The 21,312-nt window shown below is 38.4% G+C and overlaps 1 protein-coding gene across 2 annotated transcripts in view; it reads left to right on the forward strand.

The window, feature by feature from the left end:
• The window catches only part of OSBPL1A (oxysterol binding protein like 1A), a 242,792-nt gene that overhangs the window by 87,409 nt on the left and 134,071 nt on the right, over positions 1-21,312 (forward strand). For both annotated transcript variants that reach the window (XM_012445007.3, XM_064379326.1), the window contains one exon: positions 7,268-7,349. In XM_012445007.3, the coding sequence (XP_012300430.3) occupies positions 7,268-7,349 (82 nt within the window). The remainder of the gene's footprint in view (positions 1-7,267; positions 7,350-21,312) is intronic.

Raw genomic sequence — 21,312 nt, forward strand, 5'->3', positions numbered from 1 at the left:
TGCTGCCCTTTATGACTTTACTGCAGATTTCAGAGTTTAAATAATGCAGCCATAGTGATACCTTTCCTGGTCAGTAGGTTTCCTTTAAAACCACTCGTAATCTGCAGCTTGGTTGCTAAGAGGTAAGGTAAGCATCAATAATGAATGGAGAAGCCATCTGAAGTGATACCAGTGCCTTATCCCTAGAGGAATATCAGCATAGGTAATTGAAATTGAGGGGTTATCAATTTTCTGGCTGTACCTCTTAAATACATCTTGTATTTAAAAGAATGGGAATTGAGTTTGGAAGAATTAGAACTATGGAGTGATGATGAGTTTCAGTCTGAATAATTACGTCAGGATATATGAATTTGCCTACTAAATTTAATGTTTTTTGTTTTTATAAATTAAATGAGTTGGTGGCAAGATTTGAATGTTTCTAGTTCAACAACTTTAATGAAAAATTCCCTAATACTTAAGGAGTTTTATCAATTTAGGGACCTATACATTTAAATATAAAAGGTATTTTGACTCTTTCAATCCCTAATCTTAATTTGTGATGGAACATTAAAGAATTTGAACTCTCCCATGTTTGTTGAAGACATTCCTCAGAATTAATAACAGCTCCTTTACCATACTACTGCTGTTTTAAAACCTAATGTGTATGTGAGAACCATAAACATAATTTTCAGATCAGTGAACTTTGCAAAAGTAGTATCTACTACAGCATTTAAATAACATTAAAACTGGACAAATAGGGAAGATTTAAATACCTATGGCCAAAATTACATTAACAAGTCAGAAAAAAAAGATGCTAAATATTTAACTTTCAGTTGGTATTCTCTAATTGAAAAGAAATTCTTCCCTATTTACCTACCCTCAATAAGAGGTAAATGATAAAACCTGGAAGGATTTACTAAGCACACTAACATATTTCCTAGGATTATGATAATTTTTAAAGACTTTTTAAATGGAAGTTACAGGTAAAATAAAAGCTTACTAACTTATATACCATTAAAAAGATTTCTTCTTTAGCATAATTTTCAAATTTTCAGGTCATCAACCTCGACTATATCTTTCAGTTTATTCCTTATTTTAAGATTTTATTCACATAACTTTTTTTTTTTTTTGAGACGGAGTCTCACTCTGTTACCAGGCTGGAGTGCAGTGGCACAATCTCGGCTCACTGCAACCTCTGCCTCCCACGTTCAAGCGGTTCCCCTGCCTCAGCCTCCCGATCCACCCCCCTCGGCCTCCCAAAGTACTGGGATTACAGGTGTGAGCTACCACGCCCGGCCTTACATGTTAACTTTAAAACCATGAAGGTTTTGCCATTTAGATTTTGTTGCACCTAAAGTCAATGAGAGTTTTAGCACTATAGTGTAAGCACTTGTAGGTTTTGCGTGTTTCTGTCCAACAGAGTTTGAATGCTAATTCTAGGAATCTTTTTTTTTTTTTTGAGACAGAGTCTAAATTTTTGTAATTTTAGTAGAGACAGGGTTTCACCATGTTGGCCAGGCTGGTCTCGAACTCCTGACCTCAAGTGATCCTCCCGCCTTGGCCTCCCAAAGTGCTTGGATTATAGACCACCACACCTGGCCAATTGTGTGAATCTTGATTCTGTCTCAACATCTGGAGGTTGGTTCAAAATAAGTAAAATCTGAAATGAGCTTTGAAGTGTGTTGAATTACAGCTTGTCAGTAAGCTGGCTCCAGGATGCCGTTCATTCTTGAGTTCTTAGGTTCCAATGACATTTGGGGGCCAGTTTATGGAAAGATTTATTCTTGGTACCTATAGACATTCTAAGGTGAATTAGGCATTCTAGGACAGAAATACTCTAACATAATCTGAATTAACAACAAAACTGATTTTATTTCTTTAACATGCTTTTGGATTAGTACACAGACCTATAAGAAATGGGGGAAAGACTGAGGTGGGAGGATCGCTTGTCCCCAAGGGTTTGAGTTCAGCCTGGGCAATATAATGAGACCCATCTCTTAGAAAGGAGGAGAGAGAAAGAGAGAGAATCAGTTTTTTAGTACAGACATTTTTCGGTGAACATTGTTTTATATAATATGATTGTATAAGACAAGTCCTAGAAATAGTGACCTCATAGTTGTTGCTGTAATAGCAACCTGCAAATATTTCAGAAATAAAAATTGGAAATTAGTCAAGCACAGTATTGGTATAGGACTGCACTGTCCAATATGACAGCTATTAGCTATCATGTGGCTATTTACATTTAAATTAATTAAACTTTAAAAATTCAGTTATTCATTTTAACTGTATTTAACTACATAGTAGCTACATTTCAAGTGCTCAATAGCCACATGTGGCTACCACAATGGACACCAAAGATATAGAATATTTCCACCATCTTAGGAAGTTCTATTGGACAGTGCTGGGATAGGATTTTAGATGTTCTGGGTGATACTAGCAAAGTGGGGGTTTTATTTGTTGAAGATATCTTGATTCTGTAGGATCTGAACTGCTTCTGTGTTACAAGAAGTGATGAGCAGGCCAGGCATGGTGCCTCACGCCTGTCATCCTAGTACTTTGGGAGGCCAATGCAGGTGGATTGCTTGAGCCCAGGAGTTCAAGACTAGCCTGCGCAACAAGGTGAATCCCCATCTTAAAAATATTTTTTTTTTTTTTAAATTTTGATTCTGAGGCTGCAGCAAGCTGTGATCATACCACTGTACTCTAGTCTGGGCAACATAGCAAAACTCTGTCTCTAATAAAAATACAAAAATTAGCTGGACATGGTGGCCCACACCTGTAGTCCCAGCTACCTGGGAGGCTGAGGTGGGAGGATCACCTGAGCCTAGGAGGTGGAAGTTGCAGTGAGCCAAGATCACCCCACTGTACTCCAGCCTGGGCAACAGAGTGAGACTCTGCCTCAAAAAAAAAAAAAAAGTAATTAGCAGAAGATGTTCAAGTTTAATTGAATGAGAAAAGAATATAAAGCTTTTCTGATTTAAGAATAAATGATTCCTGAGGCGGGCAGATCACATGAGGCCAGGAGTTCAAGACAAGCCTAGCCAACATAGCGAACCCCTGTCTCTAAAAATACAAAAATTAGCCAGGCGTGGTGATGCATGTCTGTAATCCCAACTACTCAGGAGGCTGAGGCATGGGAATCACTTGAATCTGTGAGGTGGAGGTTTCAGTGAGCTGAGATTGCACCATTGCACTCCAGCCTGGGCAATAAAGCGATAGAGCCAGACTCTCTCAAAAACAACAACAAAAAGAATTAACTGATCCCCAACCAAAATAAATGTGCAGAAAGTTGCATGTACATCAACATGGAGCTAATAAAGATTGGTACATCCATGCAGGAATGAGGCAGATGTATATATACTGATATATTTAATATATGCAGTTAAGTGAAAAGGACAAGGCATAAAATGATGTATGAAATATGATACTACTTGAGAGGAAAAAACGAGGGATGTACACATATGTATTTGTGTAGACTTAGATCATCCAGGAAAGATGAGAAATTAACACTTGTTGTTCTGCAGCTGAGAAAGGTACAAAATAAGATTGTCAGGTGTGTGAAGGAGAATTACTTTTCTCTATCCTTTTTTGTTACTTTTTTATTTTTACTTTATGTAAATATATATTGCAAAGTAAAACATTAAGAAAATTACAAAGCAGGGGCATAATACTTGCCAGATATCAGAAAGAATAAATGTGCTTTTAGGTTGACTTAGGAAAGATGGAGTGTGGGTATTTTATTTTTTTTCTTTTTGAGACAGGGTCTCACTTTGTCACCCAGGCTGGAGGGCAGTGGTGTGATCACAGCTCACTGCAGCATTGACCACTTGGGCTCAAGTGATCCTCCTGCCTCAGCCTCTTATGTAGCTAGGACTATAGGCATGTGCCACCACACCTGGGTAATTTTGTTGTTGTTGTTTCTTTGCAGAGATTAAGTCTCTTTATGTTGTCTAAGCAGGTCTCAAACTGCTGGGCTCAAGTGATTCTTCCGCCTCAGCCTCCCAGAATGCTGGGATTACATGAGTGAGCCACATGCCTGGCCAGAGTATGGGCTATATTTGAAGTGGATTTGGCTGGAGTTAGGAAGTCTTAGAAATAAGTGCTAGGGCACCAGCACTTGTAAGAGCGGCCATTTTCTGCCAAGAAGAAAGTGATCAGAGTTCTACAATCTATTAATTTTAATGCTTGAATTTATATTTTTGAGACAGAATGTTTACAGAAAAAAGGAATTCACTTTATGTCTTCAATTCGATGTATTCTGACACAGGTATATTTTCTGTGTAACCAACATTCCCATCAAGATAGAGAACGTTTTTATTATGTCAAAATGTTGTTCCCTTGCTGCTCTTCCCACATAATACCCTCCACTTCCATCTCTGGCAACCACTGACCTAATGACACTGATATAATGACAGTGCCATTATAGGCAGGATCAGCTTTCCTGTTCTAGAATTTCATGTAAATGGAATCATACAGTATGTGCTCTTTGGTGTCTTTTTTCACTCTAATATTGTGTGTATTAGTAGTTTATTCGTTTTCATTGATGAGTAGGAGGCAATCTGCTTCTGTGCTTAATTAACCAAATGTGTATTTTCTGCAGCAAATAGCCTGGAATTAATTACTTCTCTCCTAGCCTATGCATTCCTCTCTAACGTTTCACCCCTTGATACGCATTTTTGAGCAACCCTCTAGGTTAGGGATTGTAAAGTAATTTAACATCAGCTTAACTCATACAAAACCAACAGCTAAAATTTTGGTCTTAAGCAGGAGAGCTGTGTTGTAAATGTGGCTCAGCTGTTCACCTGGAGTACCTTCTGATCCTAGGCCCCTGTATCAGTGGGTATAATCCTTGTACTTGGGTGCTTTGTCTAGATGACTTGGGCAAAATTAAAATGCTGTTAAACTTTAGGTATCATAACATTGCTCATAGTAAAATTCTATTAATGTAGAATAAATAGAAATTAAAACTTTAAAAGAGTCCCTGAATAGTTCATTCTCATGCTGCTAATAAAGACATATCTGAGACTGGGTAATTTATAAAGGAGAGAGGTTTAATTGATTTATAGTTCCACATGGCTGGGGAAGCCTTACAATCATGATGGAAGGTAAAGGAGGAGCAAGGCACGTTTTACGTGGTGGCAGGCAAAACAGCTTGTGCAGCAGAGCTCCTCTTTATCAGATCCTGTGAGACTTATTCACTATCATGAGAACAGCACAGGACAAGCCCACCCCCATAATTCAGTTACCTCCCACTGGTTCCTCCTATGAATCATGGGGATTATTGGAGCTACAATTTAAGATGAGATTTGGGTGGTGACACAGCCAAATCATATCAGTCTCTGACATGTCAGTGGCATAGAAGTCAAGAATGAGAAACCATGTTGGACTCAGCAAACTGTTAATCAGAATAAACTTTCATAAATTGATTTTTAGGTTTTCAAAATATAACTGGTAGTGACTAAGAAAATGGGAGACCGTATTAGGTTTGTTATATTAATAATCTCTGTTATTTTTGGTATCAGTTAAAAAGCACCAAGTTGTTTAGAACAGAAGACATAATTTGTACCTAACTTAAAACGGCATGTATAGATTGAATCTTCTCCACCTGACCTGTTATGTACCCTTTAAAACAAGTAAATCATCAATCAAGGAAACTTTTTGGTAACTGTTCGGTGGAGATGTGATTCAAGGGAAGATAAATGTGATTCATGTACTTGAAGATGATGCTACAGAAGGTGTTTACTACCTTTAATTATAACTTCAGGAAAACTATCCTGTTTATTACAGATTCATAGTCTGCAATTGAAGCCATTGCTTACTTTTATGCCTCTAGCTAACTTTCATCATAGAAACGAAAGGATAAAACAGTAGCATTGACTTGCACATGAGCAGGAGTATTAAATATGTATAGAGCAAGAATGATGATTTTCTATTAATAAATCATGAGTGATGCATCTGGTTGCAGTGCATGTTTCGGTGCCTCTAGATAAACTTTTTCCCTGCCCCTCAACGTGTGTTCACAGGCTATGTCTGGAAAAATGATCAGGCATATATGGTATTTTAAATTTCATGGTGTAGCTATTCTGCCCCTGCTCCCCACCAAGTGAATTATACTTAGTGGTGTTAGAGCCCTCAAAACAAAAGGAGAGTAATACAGATTTCGAATAGAACATTGCCTGTCACTAATGTGGTGACATGAATAATTCTACTCTGGTTGAGTTGAGCTTTGTAAGCACTAAAAAATTTATGAGGTGAAACAGGAGAAGAGTATTTACTTGTGCCACCTTGACATACTGATCTATAGTAAGTTTAATTTTGGGGGTGAAAAATGTTTTGTGATGAGCTAGTTGAGATTAGGAGTACAAAGGAGGGAAGTTTCATAAGGCTAAAGATATTACTGTACCTAAAAGAATGTGATTCTGTTGTTTATAAAGTCAAGATTCTCAGAATAAATATTTTCTGTTTTGATAACCAAGCAAATTTACCATGATAATTTTCTTGCTTATTCTTCCCCTCTCTTTAAAGGGAAATGACATATAAAACTACCTTTAAGATGACATCTTTAATATAATAAATGATTTAGCTGATCTTCCATTTTGGATTTCTAAATCTGCACTGAGATGGGATGCAACTTTGATCACAAAATTCTGTATTTATGGGGTTTTTTGCCTTTAGGGATCTAAAAATGCAGAACTTTCAAATTACAAGGAAGAATGCTTTCTATAATTGACTTTACCTTATTTTCAGAAGCTTTGACACACTAAGAAAATGTCCTTTTTGGTCTGATGATGTGGGGGCTGCATGCATTTAGATTGCTGAACGAGAATCAGCTTGTGGTTTCCAAATGTTAAGACCATCTGGATTTTTTTTTTTTTTTAACAAAACAGTTTTTAAAATATATTTTTAAGAAATGCATTTTATAATTTCTCGATGAATTTCATCAGGCCTACTAAAAGTGCTAATAAATCAGAGAAATATAATTCCTCAGATATGCATGGCGTAATGAGATAGCAATAGTAATTGATGAAATTGTATGTTATCTATACAACAGATGTTGAATGTATTTAAAACTTAAAAATATTTATTTTTACTTTATACTTGATTAACTAAATGTTATATTCAGTTTATAAGGAAATTTTATCTCAGCTTTTTTTTTTCTCTGTAAGGCGTATGTCTTTATTATGGTGTATCAATCTATGTACTGAAAGTTTTGATAGAAACATTAGAGCATAAGTAATATAAAAATCTTTTATTCGTTTGTTTTAATTTTATCTTTTCTTTTTTGCAGAAAGCACAGTCATGCCAACAGCGACTAGATAGGGAAATTTCCAGCTTTCTCAAAATGATTAAGGAGTATGCCATGGCTAAAGGTAAAAAGACAAGTGCTACCCCTAAAATCACTCTTTAACACATAGATATTGACCCTTTGTAGGTTGGTTTGACTTACATTTTAAAATAGTTTTGGTTTTGAATTCAGAGTTCTGTTTGATAAAACTATTTTGAAATTTTAAAAGGGCAATTTAAAATTTCTACTCACAGAGAATGCTTGCTTTAGAGATTAATAATGTTTTTATTCTTTTAAAAAAAGAAAAATAAATTTGAAGTTAATATTTTTGGTCTGTAAATTAATCTTGGCTACAGAATGAGAATTCTGCTGATGAATCCCAGAAGACTTGGGTTTTAGAGTCAGAATGTCTAAGACTTAAGGCTGGGTGTGGTGGCTCATGCCTGTAATCCCAGCACTTTGCAAGGCCGAGGCAGGTGGATCACTTGAGGTCAGGAGTTCAAAAGCTGCCTGGCCAACATGGTGAAACCCTGCCTCTCCTAAAAATACAAAAATTAGCCGGGCTTGGTGGCGTGTATTAGTAATCCCAGCTACTCAGGAGGCTGAGGTAGGAGAATCACTTGAACCTAGAAGATGGAGGTTGCAGTGAGCCGAGATTGCATTGGTGCACTCCAGCCTGGGTGGCAGAGCAAGGTTCTGTCTCACAGAAAAAAAGAAAAAAATAATGTCTTAGGCTTGAATCCTTACTCTTCCTACTCTTCTGCTTACTGGCTGTTACTTTGAACAATACTTTTAATTCTTGCAAGCTTTGGTGCCCTCATTTATAAAATAAAGAAGTTGGTTGTTTCCAGGCCTTGGCCTTTTATGATTCTATAAATGTATATATGATCTTGTCTAGCTAATTTTTAATCTCCCTTTCAGTAATAATTTTTTCTGTCTTCATTCTCTATTAATTATGAGTTATCAAGAGTTGACTATAAATAGTCTAAAAGGCTGGGTGCGGTGGCTCACGCCTGTAATCCTAGCACTCTGGGAGACGGGCTGATAATCTGAGGTCAAGGGTTCAAGACCAGCCTGCCAACATGGCAAAACTTTGTCTCTACTAAAGATACAAAAATTAGCTAGGCGTGGTGGTGCATGCTTGCAATCCCAGCTACTTGAGAGACTGAGGCGGGAGAATCGCATGAACCCAGAAGGCAGACATTGCAGTGAGCTGAGATCACGCCACTGTACTCCAGCCTGGGCAACAGAGCAAGATTCCATCTCAACAAAAAGAAAACAAGTAGTCTTCAACTCAAACTTAAGTATTGAGAAAAAGGTGCCTATTTCTTTGTAAATTAAAAAATTATCATGTTTCTTAGACTTTAAACCCTTAACAGTTGCTTAGTCTTTGGCCATGATGCATATATAAATGACTTCACTAAAGAATGAATGATATAGTTATCTGTGAGTTTATGACTGACTCTTTTAGTCATATGCTAGTCTCCTTTACTAGACTCCTATATTCAATTTCTATATTTCCAGGGAATGTGAGGAAATGTTAATATTAGAGTAAACGGACCATAAATATTCTGTATTTGTCCAAGTGTACCTACAGCATCTCTTTACTTCAGTTGAACAAACACATATTTTTATCAGCAGTGATAGCTTTGGGAAGGACAGTGATTAGGTTATTTTGATTATTAAGTTGCAGGCTGTAATATTATATTACTTAGCACTGTTCATTCTCAATGAATTTTAAGATAACTACATCATTAGGTATAATTCACATAACAAAATTCATACATGTAAAGTGTACAATCCAGTGGTTTTTAAATAACTATTCACAGAGTTATACAACTGTGACTGTCATTGTGCTTTTAAAACACATCAAGAACTACCAAAAAGTAGGAAGATTTAAAAGATATAGAAACATTTTAAAGATGTAGAAAACAACAACATTTAAAAGGTTTAGAAAAAGTTCAGTGATAGGAAATATGAAGACTAATTCATTTAACCTGGACCAAACCAAGAAATTATATCAAAATTAGAATTACAACCAAATTAAGTTTTAAAAAGAATCTTGAGTCAAATCTTGTTCCAGATTGCCTGTGTGACATGTCATTCGTAATGATGGTATGCGTATCTGTATTAGCAATGATTGAGCAGATAATTAATCCAATTTGGAGAAACTGAGAAGAAATCAACATTGTTTAGAGATATGCATAATATTTGATACCAAATAATATTTGATATCAAAAAAGATAATTATGAACATTTTCTGAAAAATCAGTACAGATAAACTGCATTTTATATAAATAATAAGCAAATAGGGTTAAGATGATTTGATGAATGGTATTGGAGGGTTGAATGTAACTGAGCCTGCCCTTACTGTCAAGGGTTTATATAGGATAGTCTTGTACCTGCCATGTGTTTTATTAAAGAAAACTGATATTAGCCAGGCATGGTGGTGCACACCTGTAGTCCCAGGAGGGTGAGGCTGAGGTAAGAGGCTGATGTTGGAGGATGGCTTGAGCCCGTGAGGTGGAGGCTGCAGTGAGCCCAGATCATGTGACTGCACTCCGGCCTGGGTGGCAGAGCCAGACCCTATCTGTCTGTCTGTCTGTCTGTCTGTCTCTCTCTCTCTCTTTCTCTCTTGCTCTCATTTCTTGGCCATGTTCTCTCTCTCTCTCTCTCTCTGTCGCTCTCTCTCTCTCTCGCCAAGATTGAGGGGTGAGGGAAGAGAGAGACAGAGAAAGAAACTGATAGGTATTCTGCTCCAAACTTCTTACATAGTCTGCCAGTGACTTCTCAAGATAAAAAACTAAAATGTTTGTGGACAGAATCCAGAACTTAAAGTTGTAATTGTTAGTTGTCTTACATTTCAGTACAAAATTGCATTGACTTTAAGACCCAGATCCCTTCCTTCTTATTCCAATTTCTGCCATACTTGTTGAGCTCTATTTCCCCTCAAATCCAGAGCACTGCAGCAGCCTGCTCTTTAGTCCCTGGCTCCTGGGACTCTGTGCTTTCCATCCTTGGGTGGAGTTGAATCAGAAGCCTTTACGGAACTCTTCTAACTCAGATTCTTTAAAGTACTGCATTTATTGCTGCCAGATTAATTTTTTGTAAAGGTGCTTATTTTAATCATAATTTTTTTCTATTGAAAATCTTTTTTTTTTCTTTTTTTGAGACGGAGTTTCGCTCTTGGTACCCAGGCTGGAGTGCAATGGCGTGATCTCGGCTCACTGCAACCTCCGCCTCCTGGGTTCAGGCAATTCTCCTGCCTCAGCCTCCTGAGTAGCTGAGACTACAGGCACGTGCCACCATGCTCAGCTAATTTTTTGTATTTTTAGTAGAGACAAGGTTTCACCGTGTTGACCAGGATGGTCTTGATCTCTTGATCTCGTGATTCACCTGCCTTGGCCTCCCAAAGTGCTGGGACTACAGGCGTGAGCCACCACTCCCGGCCCTCTATTGAAAATCTTTTAGACCAGGTGCGATGGCTCACACCTGTAATCCCAGCACTTTTGGAGGCCAGGGCAGGTGAATCATGAGGTCAGGAGTTTGAGACCAGCCTGGCCAACATGATAAAACCCTGTCTCTACTAAAAATACAAAAAACCAGTTGGGTGTAGTGGCAGGAACCTGTAATCCCAGCTACACAGGAGGCTGCGGCAGAAGAATTGCTTGAACCCAGGAGGCAGAGGTTGCAGTGAGCCAAGATCATGCCACTGCACTCCAGCCCGGGACAGAGTGATACTCTGTCTCACAAAAAAAAAAAAAGAAAAGAAAAAATATTTTATAAATCTTTGCAACTAGAGAATAAAATGCAGACTTATCTGGGCATTTAAGGACTTTCATAGTCTAGCCACAACCTAATTTTCCAGCATTCTCTTCACTTATTCTCTCCCATGACTCCTAGAAATACCCTTGACCAAACGTGTCTGTGATTAGAAATGTCCTCTTTTGAAATATACTTTTTATTTTCTTGAGTGAACCTTAAAGCTAATTTTTATCTGAATGAATATCAGAGTTTCTGCATATAGTGTTGACAATGCATGGTTCAAGGTTCAGAGAATGTAGTATTGAAACTTTTATCATTTTATCTTTATCAAAAGCCTGGTTGCAAAAACAAAATCATCTAAAGTAATGAAACATTTGGAAGACTTCATGAAGGCCATGTTATCCATCCATTCTTCCACACATCCTTAAATGTACCGTTGTGTACCCAATTTTTGTCTGTTATAAATAATATTTTATGGTGCATTTATATTTGATCATATTAACTTAGGATTCTTAGGATGGGATTAGTGGGTGAAAATGCATTTTTGAGCCTGTTGATACAGATAGCTAAGTCACCAAAAAAGATATGTTACTTTACGTACCCACTTTAATACATATACTATATTGCATGTTACTAAATGTGTATAGTGAATCCTTGGTTAAAGAAATTAGAATGACTTCAGTTATCTAAAAGAAAAAATCCTTTGTAAGTTACCTGATGCTCTTGTCTCACAGCTCTTGGAATTCTTTCCTTCATGTTGATTTTAGATAGCCTGATGATTAACAGCAGAGTTCTTAGCAGAAACCTTATAAGCTGGAAGAGATTGGGGTCCTGTTTTTAACCTCCTTAGACAGAATAACTGTCAGTCAAAGATTTTGTATCCAGATAAACTAAGTTTGATAAATGAAGGAGAAATGGAGTAATTTTTCAGACAAATAAATACTGAATGAATTTGCTATTACCAAACCAGCACTACAAGAAATGCCAAAATGAGTTCTAAATTGTGAAACAAAAGCTCAGTATGCACCAAAATAGAACCCGTTGGAAGCATAAAATTTACAGGGCCTATAAAACAATAACACAATGAAAAAAACAAAGTTTCTTGGTATCGACTAGCATGATGAATCAGTACCTCATATCTCAATATTAGCATTGCACGCAAATGCTAATATTAATTAATGCTCCACTTAAAAGCTATAGAATGGCAGAACAAATAAAAAATCACAAACCAAATATCTTCTGTCTTCAGGAGACTTGCCTAACACTAAGGATTCATATAAACACAAGGTAAAGGGGTGGAAAAGGATGTTCCATGCAAATGAAAGCCAAAAGCAGGCAGGAGTAGCTATTATTTTATCAGACAAAACAGACTTAAAAGCAGTAACAGTTAAAAAAGAAAGAAGGTCATTTTTATCCAACAAGAAGATATTATAATCCAACAAAAAGATATTATAAACCTAAACTTATATGCACCTAACACTGGAGCTCACAGATTTATAAAACAATTACTACTAGACCTAAGAAATGAGATAGACAGCAACATGGTAATCGTGGGGAACTTCAGTAATCTTCCACTGACAGCACTAGGCAGATCATCGAGATAGAAAGTCAACAAAGAAACAATGTACTACTACACTGTGGAACAAATGGAATGAACAGATACTTAAAGAGCATTCTGTTACAGGAAAGGGTCCCTATCCAGACCTCAAGAGAGGGTTCTTGGATCTCACACAAGAAAGAATTCAGGGCAAGTCCACAGTGCAAAGTGAAAACAAGTTTATTAAGAAAGTAAAGGAATAAAAGAATGACTACTCTATAGATAAAGCAGCCCCAAGGGCTCCTGGTTGCCCATTTTTATGGTTATTTCTTGATGACATGCTAAACAAGGGGTGGATTATTCATGCCTCCCCTTTTTAGACCATATAGGGTGACTTCCTGATGTTGCCATGGCATTTGTAAACTGTCATGGCGCTGTTAGGAGTGTAGCAGTGAGGATGACCAGAGGTCACTCTGGTTGCCATTTTGGTTTTGTTGGGTTTTGGCAAGATCTTTTACTGCAAACTGTTTTATCAGCCAACTCTCTATGACCTGTATTTTGTGCTGAACTCCTATCTCCTCCTGTGGCTTAGAATGTCTTAACTGTCTGGGAAAGCAGCCCAGTAGGTTTCAGCCTCATTTTACCCAGCTCCTATTTAAGGTGGAGTTGCTCTGGTTCACATGCCTCTGACAATTCTACCCAACAACTGCAGAATATACATTCTTCTCATCAGCAAATGGAACCACATCGTAGACCACATGATAGGGTACAAAACAAGTCTCCATAAATTAAAAAAAATTGAAGTCATATCAAGTATCTTCTCAGGCCACAGTGGAATAAAACTAGAAATCAACCCCAAAAGAAATGCTCAAAACTATACAATTACATGGAAATTAAATCTGTTTCTAAATGATTTTTGGGTTAACAAATCAAGATGGAAATTAAAAAATTCTTTGAAATAAATGATAATGATGACACAAGTTATCAAAAACCTCTGGAATAGAGTAAAAGCAGTGCTAAAAGGAGAGTTTATAGTTTAATGCCTACATTAAAAAGCCTGAAAGAGCACAAATTGACAAACCAATGTCACACTTTAAGGAACTAGAGAAATAGGGACAAACTAAACCCAAATCTGGGAGAAGAAAATAAATAACAAAGATCAGAGCAGAACTAAATGAAATTGAAACAAAAAAATACAAAAGATAAATGAAACAAAAAACTGGTTTTTTGAAAAGATAAACAAAATTGAAACACCATTAGTGAGATTACCAAAGAAAAGAAGAGAGAAGATCCACATGAGCTCAATTAGAAATGAAACAGGAGACATTACAATCCAAACCACAGAAATACAGATCATTTGAGACTATTATGAAAACCTTTAGATGCACAAACTAAAAAATTTAGAGGAAATAGATAAATTCTTGGAAACACAACCCTCCCAGATTAAGACAGGAAAAAACAGAAACCCTGAACAGACCAATAATAAGCAGTTAGATTGAATCAGTAATTTAAAAATTGCCAATTAAAAAAAGCACAGGACCAGATGGATTCACAGCTGAATTCTACTAGAATTCAAAGAATTGGTAACAATCCTACTGAAACTATTCCAAAAGACTGAGAAAGAGGGAATCCTCCCTAAATCATTTTTTGAAGCCAGTATCACCCTAATACCAAAACCAGAAAAGGACATAACAAAAAAGGAAAACTACAGACCAATATCCTTGATGAACATAGGTGTAAAAATCCTCAACAAAATACTAGCTAATTGAATCCATCAGCATATCAAAAAGATAAGATACCATGATCAGGTGGATTTTATACCAGGGATACAGGGATGGTTTAACATATGCAAGTCAATAAATATGATATATCACAAACAATTAAAAGTTAAAACCATGTGATCATCTCAGTAGATGCATAAAAAACATTGGATAATATTTAGCATCCCTTTATGTTAAAAATTCTTAATAAACTAGGCAAAGAAAGGACTTAACCTCAAAATAATAAAAGCCATATATGACAAACTCATACATAACCAACATCATACTGAATAGGGAAAAATTGAAAGCATTCCCTCTAAGAACTGAAGAAAAGGATGCCCACTTTTACCACTTCTATTCAACGTAGTACAGGAAGTCCTAGCCAGAGCAGTCAGGTAAGAGAAGGAAATAAAGGGCATCCAAAGTGGAAAAGAGGAAGTCGAATTAGTTTTGTTCGCCAATGGTATGATCACGCACCTAGAAAACCCTAAAGACTCATCCAAAAGACTCCTAAATCTCATAAACAAATTCAGTCAAGTCTCGGGTTATGAAATCAATGTATACAAATCAGTAGCACAGCTATACAGCAACAGCGACCAAGCTGAGAATCAAATCAAGAAGTCCCTTTTACAACAGCTATAAAAAAATAAAATACCTAGGAATGTGTTTAGCCAAAGAGGTGAAAGGTCTCCACAAGGAAAACTACTGCTGAAAGAAATCACAGATGACACAAACAAATGGAAACATATTTCATGCTCATGGATGGGAAGAATCAATATTGTGAAAGTGACCATACTGCCCAAAGCAATTTACAGATACAATGCAATTCCCATTGAAATACCATCACAATTTTTACAGAACTAGAAAAAAATCTAAAAATTCATATACAACCCCAAAAGAACCTGAATAGCCAAAGTAATGCTAGGAAAAAAGAACAAATCTAGAGGTATCACATTATTGGACTTTATACTACAGGGTTGTAGTTATCAAAAACATTATGGTTACTGTTATTAAAAAAAAAAAAAAAGGCTTTTAGACCAGTGAAACAGAATAGAGAACCCAGAAATAAAACCAAATGTTATATAGCTAACTGATCTTTGAAAAAGCATACAAAAACATGAAGTGGGGAAAGGACAGCCTATTCAATGGCTGTCCTTTCCCCAATTAATGTGCTGGGATAATTGGCAAGCCACATGTAGAAGGATGAAACTGGATTCCCATCTCTTACCTTAATAAAAATCAACTCAAGATGGATCAAAGACTTAACACCTGAAGCATAAAAATTCTATAAGATAACATTGAAAAAACTCTTCTGGACATTGGCCTAGGCAAAGAATTCATGACTAAGACCCCTAAAGCAAGTACAACAAAAATAAATAAGTGGGACCTAATTAAATTAAAAAGCTTCTACACAGAAAAAAGGAATAATCAGCAGAATAAACAGACAACCAGAGAATGAAAGAAAATATTTGCAAACTATAGATCCAACAAAGGACTAGTATCTGGAATCTACAAGGAACTCAAACAAATTAGCAAGAAAAATACAAATAATGCCATCAAAAAGCGAGGAAAATACATGAATAGACATTTCTCAAAAGAAGATATACAATTGACCAACAAACATGAAAAAATGCTCAACAGCACTAATCATCAGGGAAATGGAAATTCAAACCTCAAGGAGATACTACCTTACTCCTCCAAGAATGGCCACGATTATAAAGTCAGAAAGCAATAGATTTTAGTGTGGATGTGGTGAAAAGGGAACACTTTTACACTGCTGGTGAGAATGTAAATTAATACAACTTCTGTGCAGAACAGTATGCAGAGTCCTTAAAGAACTAAAAGTAGAAGTTCTATTTGATCCAGCAGTCCCACTACTGGGTATCTACCCAAAGGAAAAGAAGTCATTATATGAAAAAGATACATGCACACGCATGTTCATAGCAGCACAGTTCACAATTGCAAAAGATGTGGGACCAACCTAAGTACCTATCAACCACTGAATGAATAAAGGAAATGGTATTTATACATCATGGAATACTACTCAGCCACAAAAAGGAATTAAATAATGTCTTTCACAGCAACTTAGATGGAGCTGGAGGTCATTATTCTAAGTGAAATAACTCAGGAATGGAAAACCAAAAACCGTTCTCACTTATAAGTGGGAGCTAAGCTGTGAAGACACAGACACTTACAGAGTGATATGATGGTCTTTGGAGATTGGGGAAGAAAGAGTGTGGGGGAGGGATTAAAATCTACATATTGGGCTGATCATGGTGGCTCACCCCTGTAATCCCAGTACTTTGGGAGGATGAGGCAGGTGGATCACCTGAGGTCGGGAGTTTGAGACTAGCCTGACAAACATGGTGAAAGCCTGTCCGTATTAAAAAAATACAAAAATTAGCCGGGCATGGTGGTGGGCACCTGTAATCTCAGCCACTTGGGAGGCTGAGACAGGAGAATCGCTTGAACCCAAGAGGCAGAGGTTGCAGTGAGCCGAGATTGCGTCACTGCACTCCAGCCTGGTGAGACAGCAAGACTCTATCTCAAAAAAATAAAATAAATCTTTATATTGGGTGCAGTGTACACTGCTTGGGTGATGGGCACACTAAAATCTCAGACTTCTTCACTAAAGAACGTAATCCAAACACCACCTATTCCCCCAAAACTATTGAAATATAAGAACAAAATAGTCAAACTCAAAAAAACCTGAAAAAAAAAATCTGAAAGGAAAAGCACTTCTATTTAGCCTACCTAAAATTGTTTACTCAAAACCTGGGCTTTGTGTAAACAAACTTACCACGTTCTCTGTTGCCACCTGGTCCAAGCCATGATTGCCTCCCACATGGACGCTTGAAAACCTCCCCGCTGTCCCCAGATTTCACCCTTCCCTCTACAGCTCCTCTGCCCCGGATCCTCCCAAAATGTCAGTGGATTGATGTCCTTTGCTGGAAACATCCAGTGGCTTCCAGATCTCACTTGTGAGAAGTGAGAGTCAAAGTCCTTCTAATGACCTACAGAGCCTTCCAGCCCCTTCCACCTCTGAGCCCTCACCTCCCAGTTACCCTGCGGCTCCTCTCCAGCCTCATTGCCCTTGCTGTCCTTCAGACAGGCCAGGCCTATGCCTGCCTGGGGCCTTTAATGTGCTGCTCCCTCTTCTGGAAGCTTTTTCTCCTGAGTGGCCTAGTCACTCTCTTCCTTCCTTCCCTAGGCCTTTCTTCAAAAGGTCCCTGCACACAGAGGCTTTTCCTGGCCTCCTGCACTGGGTTGCTCCGTCTGCTCTGCCCTGCTTTGTGTACTGCAGCCTCAGCCCTTGGGCTTCTGATTGGATTCAGCAAATGGGAGCCCTGTCCAGAGACCCATGGAGGGACTCGAGGGGAAGTAGTGTCAGGACTTCATCTTCATTCCCAGTTCCGCAGTGCTGCCGCGTTCCTCTACCTGGCAGTTGTCTTGTTCTAGACTCCAGCTCTTGCTGGGCTCAGAAATACTGTCCTCTCCCCTTTCCCCTTCTGTCCCAGGGTGGTAACTATGTCCTGCATGCCAGTCTCTGTTGCTTCACTGAACCCTCCTCACCTTTGTGAGCAATCTCTTTTTCAGATCCTCCTCAGTTACCGTTTTCTTTCTTTTTTTTATTTTGAGATGGGAGTCTCTCTCTGTTGCTCAGGTTGGAGGGCAGTGGTGTGATCTCAGCTCACTGCAACCTCCACCCCCCAGGTACAAGCAATTCTCCTGCCTCAGCCTCCAGCGTAGCTGGGATTATAGGTGTGCCTGACACCATGCCTGGCTAATTTTTGTGTATGTGTGTGTATCTTAGTAGAGACAGAGTTTTACCACGTTTGTCAGGCTGGTCTCAAACTGACCTCAGGTGATCCACCCGCCTCAGCTTCCCAAAGTGCTGGGATTACAGGCATGAGCCACCGTGCCTGGCCTGATATTTTCATTATGATTCTTTTGTAAGGAATGTCTCTGTTTTTTTTTTTCTCCCTGTCTTGTTGCTGCGAAGATTTTCCCTTTGTCTTTGGTATTCTCCAGTTCTATTCTGTCTCTGGGTTTGGATTCTATAGCTTGCTTGAAACTCTGTTCTTTAATTCAAGGACTCATTTATTATCTTTCTTTAAGCTAGAAAAGTTCTTAGCTGCTATCTCTTCCAATTTTACTTCATCATTCTTTATATTCTCTTCTGCCAGAACTCTTAATAGACATATGTTGAATCTTCTCATTTCTATCCTCCTACCTCATTTCTCATTCCGTTCTTTCTGTTGCATTCTGAGTACTTTTCTCAGATCTATTTTCTAGCTTTAGTTTCTTTCTCAATTTAGTCAGCTTTTCTGCTTACTCTTTTGACTTTCTAATCTTAGTTGACTGTATTTTATAATTCTAGAAATTTTAAGTGGTGGTTTTAAAAATTTGTTATTTTCCCCCATAGTGACATGTTCTTTTTTATTACATGTATTTCTAATTTTAGCTCTAATAATTTCAGACATAGGAATTTAACACCTTTTTCACAATGTCCTTATATCTCAAGTTGTTGCACAGCTAAGTTTTTTGTTTCTTCTGCTGAATGTTTATCACAATGGATTGCGATTTTATGGAGAGCTCATCTTCAGTGGAGCTTGTGGGATTTTTGTTTGTTTGTTTTAGTTATTTTTTTTGAGACAGGAGTCTGTCTCTGTCTCCTAGGCTGGAGGGCATTGGTGCAATCTCGGCTCACTGCAACCTCCGTCCGCCTAGGTTCAAGCAATCTGGGTCTTGGGAAATTGAGTGAATTGATGATGTATTTTGAGGGGTATCTTTCCTGCTTCTTGGGTTATGGAGGTGTCCCAATAGCGTAGTGTTGTGTGTGTTGCTGTCGAGGCTGTAAAGGTTTCTGTGCTTCTGGACTACTGGTTTTAAATCTGGATTTCATATCTAGGCATGCCACAAGCTAGGGGCTTCAGTTTCTCAGGCTTCCCGCCCAGTGCTTAGGCAAGAAAGTGCCCTTCATCCTGGCACCCCCCTGAGCACAAGGGCAGTTTTCCACTCACACTGTCACTGGAGTCTTTTACCTTTACCAGGCCCTGCTCCCTTGATTTGGGAGGCCAAAGCCACATACCTTCCATTCATGTAGCTGTAAAGCCTCATCTGTTAATCCTCTGGGTTCATGTTCTGTCTGACATCTACCTCTATCCTTGACCCTCCTACCAGGCATCACTGGTTAGGCCTGTTGCATCAGCCTTGATTTTTGTTTGTTTCTTTCTCACATATCTGGGTATTTTATTCTTTCAGACTGTGCACTATGTTATTTTACTGTTTTATTCAGTATCTTCATGGATTGTGATTGGAGAGATGGTCCCATCAGCCTAGTCTGCCAGGTTTCACAAGTGTCCCATGCTCTTTCTAATATAAAACATGTCAGTACTCTACAGTTTATATTACCTAGTATAGAGCAAACACAGGCTGGGCACAGTGGCTCATGCCTGTAATCCCAGCACTTTGGAAGGCCGAGGCAGGCAGATCACGAGGTTAGGAGTTCAAGACCAGCCTGGCCAACATGGTGAAATCCCGTCTCTACTAAAAAAAAATACAAAAAATTAGCCAGGCGTGGTGGTCCCTGCCTGTAATCCCAGCTACTCTGGAGGCTGAGGCAGGAGAATGGCTTGAACCCGGGACGCAGAGGTTGCAGTCAGCCGAGATCATGTCATTGCACTCCAGTCTGGGTGATAGAGCAAGTGTCCATCTAAAAAAAAAAAAGCAAACACATAAAGCCTTTTTTTTTTTCCCCCCTGAGATGGAGTCTTACTCTGTCATCCAGGCTGGAGTGCAGTGGTGTGATCTCAGCTCACTGCAACCTCCACCTCCCAGGTTCGAGCGATTCTCCTGCCTCAACGTCCCGAGTAGCTGGGACTACAGGAGCATGCCATGACATCCAGCTAATTTTTTGTATTTTTAGTAGACACAGCATTTCAACTGCGTTGAAACCAGGATGTGTTAGCCAGGATGGTCTCAATCTCCTGATCACCCGCCTGGCCTCCCAGAGTGCTGGGATTACAGGCATGAGCCACCACACCCGGCCCCATTTAACCTTTTTTGGTACATTGTTCTGTGCATTTGATATATAGACAGTCCCTAACTTATTTTTCACCTTTACAATAGTGTGAAAGTGATATTTTCAGTTTATGATGGGTTTATTGGGATATAAACACATTGTAAGTTGGGGAGCATCTATATTAATTTATTTGTGCCTGATAACAGCCCTATGCAGTGTATATAGCTATTCTGTCCATTTTACAGGTAAGTTGACTGAGGCACAGAGAGCTTATATAAGTTGCCTAAGGTCACAGAGCTTGTAAAAACTAGAGTTAGCATTTGACCCTGGGCAACCTGGCTCCAGAGTGTGTTCTTAACCAATAAACAGACTGGCATGGTGGCTTATGCCTGTAATCTCAGCACTTTGGGAGGTTGAGGTGGCAGATCATCTGAGGTCAGGAGTTCAAGACTAGCCTGCCCAACATGGCTAGACCCTGTCTCTACTAAAAAATACAAAAATTAGCCGGGCATCATGATGTGCAGCTGTAATCCCAGCTGCTTGGGAGGCTGAGGCAGGAGAATCACTTGAACCAGGGAGGTGGAGGTTACGGTGACCTGAGATCATGCCACTGCACTGTAGCCTGGGTGACAGAGTCAGACTCCATCTCAAAAAACCCGAAAATCAAACAAACAGAAAAAACCAATAAACAGTCTGGAATGAATATCAAGAATTCAGTGTTGACCCCTGCACGTCTGATCTAAGAACAGGAGAAGTTTGCAGATTTATAACCAGATCTACAATGTAAAGTAGAATTTGTTGAGGACAATTACATTAGCTTTGCTGTTTTAGTTAAGGTGGTGTTCAGATCTTCATTATTCTCTATTCAGAAGTTCAGGGGTAGAGTGGGATTGATGTAGAGCAGGAGTTTTCGTTCCACAACAAAGAAATCGCCCTTTTTTGCTGTCATTTTTTTTCCTTC

This window comes from Aotus nancymaae, unplaced genomic scaffold (assembly GCF_030222135.1).
Source record: "Aotus nancymaae isolate 86718 unplaced genomic scaffold, 86718_ANA_hifiasm-v0.15.2.pri h1tg000020l, whole genome shotgun sequence".
Taxonomy (NCBI): domain Eukaryota; kingdom Metazoa; phylum Chordata; class Mammalia; order Primates; family Aotidae; genus Aotus; species Aotus nancymaae.